The sequence below is a fragment of the Egretta garzetta genome, unplaced genomic scaffold (genome assembly GCF_000687185.1).
Source record: "Egretta garzetta isolate BGI_Z169 unplaced genomic scaffold, ASM68718v1 scaffold256, whole genome shotgun sequence".
NCBI classification, from domain to species: domain Eukaryota; kingdom Metazoa; phylum Chordata; class Aves; order Pelecaniformes; family Ardeidae; genus Egretta; species Egretta garzetta.
In genome coordinates this window covers 3390464-3401595 of record NW_009260073.1, presented here as the reverse complement: position 1 = coordinate 3401595, position 11132 = coordinate 3390464, and the positions used below count along the sequence as shown (strand labels likewise).

At 40.6% G+C, this 11132-nt stretch overlaps 1 protein-coding gene across 1 annotated transcript; it reads left to right on the top strand.

Annotated features, from left to right (window-relative positions):
- The first annotated feature begins 458 nt into the window (after positions 1-458).
- Positions 459-2586, top strand: CUNH4orf19 (chromosome unknown C4orf19 homolog). The gene is given in 3 exon segments (XM_009641286.2): positions 459-551; positions 1663-2438; positions 2441-2586. Coding segments are annotated over 3 exon segments (954 nt in total). The 5' UTR covers positions 459-519.
- The last annotated feature ends 8546 nt before the right edge of the window (positions 2587-11132 follow it).

Genomic DNA, 11132 nt, shown 5'->3' with positions numbered 1-11132 from the left:
AAGAATAAGGTTCAAGTCAAACAAAAGCAGGTGCTTCTTCACACAGGCAAGGCTGGGCTGGACTGTCAAACTCCTGAGTAAAGGATGCTGTAGATACTAACAGTTTACTGGAGTTCAGAAAACAACTGCATAAATTCATGGAAGACAAGTCCTTCGATAGCTGCCAAATTAATAAAAAAGGAAAAACCCCACCACACTACTCTCTGACTTTGGAGTCTCCAAATCATAAAATTGTCTAGGAAAATAGTCTGGGAGAACACCACTATCTGTTTAAAAACTTAAATTCTTCCCCAGATTTTCCCCCAACTGAAGGCCACTGTCAATGCAAGATAGCAACCTAGAAAGACCTTGAACTGTACTGCATCCATTCTTGTGTAGGCATTTTTCTTTTTAGCTAATAACCCCCCTTCTAAACCTGAGCATCATTTTCAATGCAATGCCTATACATTAATTTCATAATGCTTCACTCACTTCCCTCTCCCTTGCCTTCCCTCTCTTTTCAGATTAAAGAAAATCCAGATGGGGTGCAGGTGCTGCAAAATGATACAAAGGTACAACAGAACATGAGTTGCTTAGACAGAACAACAGAAATGCATTAAAACATGTGTCTGTGCTCCCCTACTCCTGTTGCTTAAGTTAAGCCTATTTACAAGGTTGGAGTTTTCCAAAAGTTTACAGCATCTTCAAAGTCATACCAGAGCATAGGCATACAGATTTCCTGTGAATGTCCTTTTGATTTACTCTAACTGAGGTCCATTTCTATAATTCCTATCCCACAGAAAAATTGTGTGGCATTGAAAACTTGTACTTAGCAGAGCTTTTCTCATTTAGGTAGCATGACCTTCCCCCAATTCAGTAGAACGAGGAGCACAGACTTTGTCGGATCCTCCCTCTCTCTTAAGCAATGAAAATGAACTGCAGATCCTTACCTCCTTCATGACTTTTAAATGTAGTTAGTTGTGGGAATAATTCCCACATTAGAAGTCTCCCTGGAGAGGGAGACTAGCTAATTTTAGAAAGACAACACTACAGCCCCACTTGATGGTTACTCCTTCCCTTGGCCACATCTCTAGAACAAGTAAGGAAGGGGGAAAGAAAACAGGTACTATGAGAGAAAAAGGGGAGATAAAAGAAAAGAGAGATGCTCTGGAAGAAATAAGTCAAGGAAAAGTTAAGAGTGAGAGAAAAAGTTAAGTAAGAAAGGAAAAAGGAGGGGACAAAAATAAAAAAAAGGACAAAAAGATAAGACTTGAAAGGAAGAAAACTAAGAAAAACGAGGGAGATGAGATATTTTAGCGACTACATGAGGACATATTAATTAACAATCTATGTGTTGATTACTCATTGCTTAATCTACCCACCAGAGAAAACAAAAAGTAAAGCTGGAAACATACAATAACCAGCACAAGGTTCTCTGACGTCCCCCTTATGCTCCTGGTGTATCTCACTACAGGGGTTAGTTACAGTCAGTCCCAGGGGACAGCAGCCTACAGCAGAGTTCAGCATTTCCATTCAATTTAGCCCATTCTCAGGACCCGAGGTAAAGCTTAGTGACACCAGTTCCTCAAGATCTCCAGCTTAAAGATTAAGCTTAATATTTTTTCTAATGATATTGATTAACAGCATAATTAACAATTCCTCTACAAATTTGTCTTACTCCAGCTATATTTTTGATCCAGAAGAAGTACAGTCGCCTGGATGCATTCATGAAGTAAGCAGCTACAAACAGAATGAGCAAGGCAGCAATAAATCCAAATTCAAGAACAGTGAAACTGATGAACACAAAAATGAACTCCAGAAGGATGAGCTAAACAGAACAGAAAACAAAACCCAGGTAAATAGCACAAAAGAAACTCTCTGGAACCAGAGAGGCAATGATTTTCAAGAGGATGGCCTTGTGAAGTGTGTTGCAAAGCTCGATGTTGCAGTCAATGGTGGCAATTCCCACACTGGAGTGCACCCCACGCTCAATCCCAGCGCAAACCCAGTGAAAGAAGCCAGCGAACAAGGACCCTCCAGCCAGTCAGCAGAGTCTCCTTCAGCCACCCATAGACACTTTTACACCAAACTAAATAGGTCTGGCCAAGAACTTGACCTAGAGGCAGGCAGGCAGAGGCAGGCAGCCTGCAATGAGCCAAAAAGTATTCAAGATGGGAATGCCCAGTCTGCAGACGATAGCATCTTTCTTGAAGGAAGTGCAATATTGGAGACACAAAACAATGCCATACAACTGCCAGATATTGATTACCCCCAAAATGGCAATCAAACCAAGAACTATATTGAAAAAGATTGTGCACAGTTGACTGAAAAGCTTTCAGAGCAAAACAGTGGGCCTTCAGCAATACAGGACCAGGAACTTTGTGTAACTCCACCTTCACTTATGAAGGACAGCAGTATTGAACCTTTTAAAACTGACTCCGCCAGTTTGAGTGAGGGCATTTTTTAACAGCACAGGCATGCACACACACCAACCAAAGAGACATCAATGGAGAAATTGAGGAGGAAGATGCAGAAGTAGCAGCAGCTCTGGCTGCACTGGAAGCTGCAACTGCAGGGGAAGACCTGGAAGACGACGACGAGTACTAGCTGAGAGTTTCTTCCTAACACACTGGGTAAGATCCAGATTTTATTTCTGGATCTATATGAACACATGTACAGCACATATGGACAGCTGTTATGAACAGCATATATTAAAGGAGTTGGGACTAAACCTATGTCCCTTCAGCTGTTTTATACAGCCTTTTAATTTCTACTGCCCAAGGTACAGAAGTCCTCCCTTGGCTAATGGCAATACTAACTCTTCTCTATGGTGCCGACGAGGAGGGCAAAGCATCATTGCTTCCACACAGGATATTCTGCTGTATATCCACCCCACCTGGACTCATGCAAATGTTTCCTTTGGGTTTGACCCTAAAAAGGGTCTGCGGACACTGCATGTTCCAGGTTCAGAAAACTTTCATTATTTAAAACAGAACTATAGAAGCCATGGAGTTAGAAGCCACAGATTTTCACCATGTTAGCACAAAAAAGTAAAACTGACCCCAAGTCCTATGATCTAATGAAGTATGAAACAGGGAAGGCAGCTTGGCTTGCACTTCACAGCAGTTATGGTTCCATTCCAGCTTAAGCTTAAATCTGTACCTGTGCAGCTGGCATTAGGGTGATACCCAAAGTGACCTGCTTCAGTTCATTAAAACAGCAGAAGCCTACCCAAATCCACAGGAGCGGGTAACTTTCTGTAGGTTTAACGAGCTGAAGTAGCTCACATAAGAATTCCACATACACTATGAGAAGTGCTGGAGAGGGATCAAAACTCAGTCCTACCCATTTAGATAGATTAAAACTGTTGTAAAACTACAGCCCAAGATCTCTCACCTAAATTTTCCAGGCTCACATCAGTTGCCTTAATACAGTTTGCAAACAGGTTGTGTCTCAAGCTTCCCCAGCAAGAAGTGTTTTGCTTACATAGAAAGAGCAAGGGCCAGCATAGACCCATGCCTGGCTCTGCTGCAGTCCTTAAACTTACAGCAGGAAAGGGATTGAACTTCCAAGCTAAATTAAGCGTAAATTCTGAAAATATCAGAGCTGTATTGCTAGAGTGTTTACCCTTTCTCTCATCTTCAGACTAGTATGTTAACCTTTCTTGCGTGAAGCAAAGGAGATAGATAGACCAGCCTGGTGCTGCCGTTTCATCAAAAGTGGGATTTTAACAGTTGAAATAAAAGTGCTTGACATTTTATACTGACATTTTGTGGTTTCTGAGTCTGTTATAAACTCTAAATAAATTTTTTTAATCATATGAAAAATCATCTGGTGGCTTTTGTACTTTATGCATTTTCTGATTATGTAACAGTTGCATAAAAGAAGTACTGTAAGAAATATCCTTCATTAGATATATGAAAAGCACCAACTATGTATTTGCCAACAGTATATGCTGAATACTAGCCTAACCATTAACATACATAAACCCCATCTCCTAATGTTCTGATCCTTAATTAATGTGTACTTAAGTAATATGTAGATATTTAAATTATTTGTTTAAATGGCAGGTTCCCTCTTTTCCTCCAGATACTGCAAGCCCAAATAAAGATTTCAATTTCTCAAAACATTAATGATATCCCTAGGAGCAATTAAAAAAGCCTAAAGTTTCAGCTTCAACAGAAGTATATTCAGCTACAGATGAAAGTCTCCACACTGTATCTGTAAAATAAAAAAGCTTTATATGTTTTTAAAGTATTGTTGTACTGTTGATTTCTCTATCACTTTCATACTTTAATAGGCCCTTCTAAGCATTTTTGTAAGTGCATACAAGTTTTCTGTGCACATTTGTGTATCAAAGATTCCTATAATACTGAATGACAGTGAAAGACTACTTGCACATTGCACATTACTAGTTCTGGTTATGACAGGACATAGCATATGTTTGTTTTTATATTGTGAGGGCCCTGAGGGCATCACCAGGCCTGATTGTCCCTGCCCAACCCCAGGGGCTCCCCCTGCCCTGCCCAGGACCCCATTTCAGCCCCTCAGGTCTGTCCAGGGCCCAGGACCCCATCTAGCCCCTGAGAGCTGTCCAACCCCTGCCACAGTTCCCCACAGCCCTGCCCAGCCTGGCCATGAGCCCCACTGAGCTGGGCCCACCTGCAGGCCCACAGCCCAGCCCAGCCTCGGCCTGGTGGAGGTGCCCGATGCCCAGCACTGGGGTTGCCCCCATGCCCCCCACCCTGCCCCGCTCCCTGGCTGGGGCAGTGGGACAGGTCCTGGCTGCAAGGCCCAGCCCTGCCATCCCCAGGGGATCCTCCACCGCTCCCCACACCCCAGCCCCAGGGAGCCTCCAGCCCTGCTGCACCATGGCACAAACCATGAAAAAGGATTTCAATAAAAAAATGCTAGAGAAAGAAATGCAGCAAACACCCCACGAAACATATCTGAGTTTTCAATATCCACTCGACTAGATTTTTCTAACCTGAACTCCAACTTGAACTTTGAGTGCAAATCAGTGCAAGTTCTCACCTTGCTCCGCAAGAATTTCAATACCCTAGAGAAGAGCAGCCGGTCAAGCCCAGCTGGTGCCCTGGAAACTCCAGACCAGGCATCCTTTTTACGAGCAACTGCCCGCAATCGGGGACCACCAGCCTTAAACCTACTGCAAGAGATCAGCTGGGCCACAGACATCACATTTCTTGTAGCCTGTGTTTTCATTGTCTTAAACATAAGAAAGGCAAAACCAGTGTAAAGCAAATATGTTCCCTGCATCGGAAATAAGTGGTCAATGCTTCTCTTAACAAGAAAAAAAAAAGTCAGGCATATGCATACCTCAAATCTGCAGAATATGGAAAGCTTCCATAAAATAAACCTATGAGGTATCACCAACATTCAGACTTCTCTTACCTGCTATCCAAAAGTGCCCTGTGCAGTTGTTTGGGTTTGTTTTTTTTTTAATACACATATATGGTTTTTATATTTAAATATGTGTTTATTTTCCTTCAGCTCTACCATGTCACATCTGAGTGTCAGGAATTCTTAACCATTTCTCAGACTGCAGTACACTTTTCACAATAGATGTGAAAGAGAATCAATTATTTCAGAAATAATTTTTAAATACCACATAATTTCCTTCATAAAAATCAGTTTTTAAATAATTATGTGAGAACCAGATCTTATTCAGATTCCTCAGATATTGATGCAAAGAAACACAAACGCTGCCAGCTTGAACAATGCATTTTTCTCAGACAACTGAGTGTAAAACTTAGTATCCTGAGAAAACAGAGAAAGTTACAGGAAAAAAAGTTACTGGAATCAAGAGAAAACTGTGTATTTTAAGACTTCTCTCAAAAACTACACAGCTTTTAAGACACCTCCTCTTTACCCCAAACACCATCACTTCAGATACCAATCAATTATGTTTCCTATATTCAGATGGCTCACTCATGAAGTAGACCTTAAATGTTTCAGTTTTCCTTTGATACAAAAGGAATTAATGAGGGAGCTGGTTGGCCAATATCCATTTTTAATGTTTCTATATTTGATGTAATTCTAGACAGGTGAGTGTGAAGACATATGTAGCAATAAAGAACAGACATCAGGATGGAAAACTATTACAAAAGCTGGTATTTCTCTGATTTTCTAGGTAATTTTTTTTCCTGTGATTTTTTTCTTCCTACAATTTTCAAGATTTTGTATCTTGGAAGCTCATGTTTTACTTGTTATTCTCCAAAGCTAGTTACAGCTTAAAGGGATCTGCAATCTTTCCTTCTGTAAGCAAAGAGACATTGAGTACAAGTAAGCTTAGCACCTTCTCATTTAGAAGTGGGTCACCACTAGATTATGAAAAAATCTTCAGATCACTGCAGAGACTCCAGATACAACAACAGGAGTGGAAGACAGCCCAGTCCATCCAACTCGTGGAAGTTAATTATTTCCTAGAGAAAACATTATGGGGGAAGTTTATTTACAGAGCAACAGAAGAACCCCACATTTGATACTGCATAATTCTTAAGTTCAGCAAACAAAACCCTAACAAGAAACCAGGAACCTGGAAATAGATAAATTCCACATGGATTTTTATTTTTTTTTCTTTTAAAGAACAAAGGCAATCGGCTGGGCAAGTGTTGCTATGGAGACTTCCCATTAAAAATTAAAATCTAGAAATAGAAGGTCTATTATTTTCTAAAAGATACTTGATTTAATTGCTTTAAAGAAATCTAAAAATACCATTTTTTATCAGCATTTAAATCATGAAAGCAGCACTGACTTAAAAACTAAAAAAAAAATAATCTTGACCTTGGGTTGTATTTGCAGTTTCAGTTTCCTAAATGTGATTTAATTTTCCAAAAGATTAATTCTTGCCAATGTATCTTATTTTGCTAAATGAGAATAGAATATCTCAACATTTATTAAGGCCCATGTATATGGTATTTCATACATTAATTCAAATGCCTATATTACTACATTTTAACTACATTGAAACAATGAAGATTAATAGATTATTTATCTTGACTTGTGATATCTCTCCTTGCAGGTAGATGGAAATTGGAATCCATCTAAACTGTGCAAGAGCATCACTTCAAAATTAAATGTATTAGAACTTCTTTAACGTGCTCAATACATGAGAAAGTAAATTTATCAAAGTCGTTCTACATTAAAAACTAGTTTATTTTTAAAAGGAAGTTTTATCAACAGAACTGTTTCAGACACTGTGTCCTTCTAGGTTTTAGAACAGCTGTATCATACAATGTTCAAGAGTAACTGTCAGAAGCAGATTAAGACTTTTTCACTGGTCTTGCCAACGCGAGATGCCCTTGGCAAGGGTAATTTTTCTTACCATCATGAAATCAAAACAGAAACTCCTCAGCTCCTTCCCTGGCCAGGCTTTCCAAATTTCACACGTTCACATACACAGCTAGAGACCTCAGTCTCAGGACTCCTTTCTCCTTCAACAATTTTACTTGGCATCTCAGGGAGGTTGTTTTTTTTTTTTAAACTGTCCTTAATTTTGAATGTTCACAATAATTTTCTAAACTTCAGATCAGGCAATCCTTGAATTGAACTAGTTGGATAAACAGAAAATGGGAAAAACCTACACATAGTACTACTACCAACTAACAACTACTGCGAAATCTGTCCCACCTGCTTTGGGACTTTTTCCATTTCAAACAATGAGCAGCTGAAATTTTGGAAGAAGTTAAATGTGCATCCTGGATTCTATGAGAACCTGAAATAGATTATTTTATGCCATTACATAAGTAGTCATGACTTTTAAATTTTTTATTGCTAAATACAATTTTCATTCTGTTAACACAGTTTAATCCTACTTCACAACAGAACTTTATTAAACAGACTTACTCCCCCACTCCCCACCTCTTCCTCCTTTAGTCAGGGAAAAGCAATATTCCCTGGTGCAACTTAATTCAGAGAACAGGATTCTCTCAGTGAAGCAGGAAAGACACTGGATGTCTTGACTTTGTTTTTATTCCATTTGCTGAAGTACAGATCCCAAGCAGTCATCTCACAACCATCTTGAACAAAACTATGGAGGCTACACCATTTCCTGCTTTTAATCTTGATAGAAATTATTATCAACAGAACTTAACAAGGTTTTGCTGTACTTCATAATTCAGTTACTGTACATTATCAGCTGAAAAACCTTTTGTTCTGTAGTGAAATAGAAAAACCCAAGTCATTCAGGAAATACAGCATCCCAGTCTTATGTCACATTGCAGATGACTTAAGCGCTGAACCAACCCCACAATAAAAACCATGTCACATGAAGACTGCAGTTTAATTTGTTTGCTCATTGAGCTCCCCCTTCTATTTACTCTGAGACAGAGTGGACTGATTTTTGTGAGGGTGCAGAAGCAGAAAGGAGCCAGGCAACACCCTCAGCTACTCACCTGAACCTCAAGCATGGCCAGATTTTCAATAATCCGTGATCACACATGCTATCGCTTGCTCTTAACACTTGGAGCTGTATCAAGTGATAGCAAGTAACTTACCTAGACTTATCCAAAAGGAAAGGAAGGTAAGTGACAAAGGCAAGACGATTATTGAGCAAAATGAATGTATGAACAAGATTAAAATATTATTTAAGTATTTGAGGACAAACTGTAAGGATCTGGCCAAGAATGAATAACCTAGGTTGTTTCCATCTCAAGTCTAAAGGTCGAAATCTAAATAAAGCTCTACTTTCCTTTAGTTCTCATGTGAGAACCTCTTCCAGAAGTGAAATGATATCAAATGGAACTTAGGGGCATTCCTCAGGTTAGTTTTTTCATACGATCTTCAGAAAAAAAAATAAGATCCATGCAAATTTCCGTATTTCTAATACAAGATATGTTTTATGAAGAGACTTTGCTGTGGCCAAAAATGATACGAGTTTCTCCATAATCCACCTCCAGAACTGAGGAAATATTACAGATTTTTAACCCCACAAAATTCAGGTAGGTAAAAGCAACACAGGGGTTAATCTAACAAGTACATAGCATAACTTGCCAGAACAATGTCACTGTCTGGTTATTGTTAATTTTTAATGATTAATCTCCTGTTTATGCAGACTGGCATACAAAACTTATCAAGTCAGCATCTGCAAAAAAGAACTGTACTAAAGATCCAACATTAATCAGAATCAAGACAAATTATCAAAAGCCCTACAAAGTAATACACATATTCCACCCTGACTGGGAATTACTTTTCCAGAGTCACTCATGAGCGTTAATTAGTAGCTGATGCACACTGCTATTGTTTTGACATACGCCACACAGATCCTGTTCTTCCTCATTGCTTTGATTAAAAATCTGGCTTAGGGAGAAGTTTACGTCGTTCCTTTTAAACTGCAAGCAGCTACTTCCAGGCCACCGCCTTTGCATCTACCGCACCCTTTCTTTTCCCAGGGCACAAGAGACCTGGACGCTCACCCCCAAGGCAGCAAAATGCTATTGCAGAGAAACAGTGAGGCACCTCGGATCTCGGGTTAAATTAGGGCTTTAAAATTTTTTTTTTTTTTTTTAACATGGACACACCCCAAAAGTTTTTTGAATGCTCAATAAAAGCTTCAATAGCTCCCTCTGCTGCCAGCAAATTTGTATTTCAGCTGCTCCACACAAAACTTGCTCGCAGCTGACAAAACATCACATTCTTCTCTCTCTACATATACACATGTATACACACACAGGTACGTCGAATCCTTGAAAAATAAGATTTGTGTAATACTATGGGTATTTTCATTTAACACTCTCCTGAGACTGCTGCTTTTGAAGGATAATTATTTTGACTATAAATCAAAATACTGAAGGCCAGCGGTTTAATACTCACTATTGTCATATAATAATTTAAAAATACTATCATCTTCAATGCAAAAATCACACCATATTACCTGGGTACCTAGCTGTATATATAGCAACACCCATGGAGCAACGGCTCATTTTTTAAGACAGTAAGAGATAAGTGTTTGTCTCAAACCACTGCTGCCATTACTACTGCTACTAATTTTCAGTCTTCCTCCCATCTTCCCCAGTCTTTTGCGCTCCCGTTGCTGCCTCCTCTCTGTACCTGCCCCTCTGCCATCAGTGCCAGCAGGCATCAGCTCGGTTTGCGAGTTCTTTTGCAACAGCAAAATGGCGGGTTTGCTGACCGCTGACAGCTATGAAAAGTTTATTGAAGTGAACGTGCTCCATTCCCCGTGACCACCATTTCAAGCCCATCAGCGCGTCCTGCCCACCGCCGCTCCACACTTAACCACCCCGCAAGCCCAGAAGAAACAAGACTGGGATGACTTAACTAAAAATAGGTGAGGAAATGACAGCTAACAAGGGAAGCGGGTGGGAGGGGGGGGAATATCAGAGGTTTTACATATATATAAAGTCAGCAGTTTCACTGACAGAAAAATACATTTGTCAATAAATCCTCTTTTGTGGAACACCGATACACTGTAGCTAAACTTGATGCCATTGGATCTCCACAACACTAGGGGTTGCACAGATAAAATTTAAGAGGCGCTGTTTCAGTTAAGGTGTGACAGGCCTACTCTGCAAAGACTTTAAGGGGACCAAGACAAAGCAAGCCTGACTGCACGCCCAGGAACAGAGGGCCAAACAGTACCACGTAACTGGATCTGGACTCGGGCCCATCCACGGTCACAGGTGACTTGGTATCTCATCTAAACTTACTGGCAAAAAAAAAAATACCACCAGTCCACTCATCCCCCCACGCCGGTCTCAGATAATTCAGAGGTCACTCACTTTAACAGCACAGCCAGCTTTCAGACCTTGCCGGTACGGCTCTTCACAGGCTCCCCGCCATCTTCACTCTCCCAGCGCCACGGGCCTGGTGCCTCTCCCACCTTCTCTTCTCTCAGAGTTAGAGGAACAGACTCCTGCTTTCGCAAACCACTCAGCTTCCTTTTCCTCATCTGGCTCCAGCCCTACGTATCCTTTTACTAGCTTTGCCTCACCAGGTGGTCTTAACCTGCAGGAAGGCAGCTCCGGGCTGACTGGGTGCCTTGCAGGGCTGTGCAGCGGCAGTTCAAAAGCCAGCCAGCCCTGCCGCAGGTGGTGCAGGGAGGAGGAGAAATGGTGCATCCCGAGCAAGAGGGGCAATCAAATTACGGCAAGAGTAAACAGACCAACAGCTCCTTA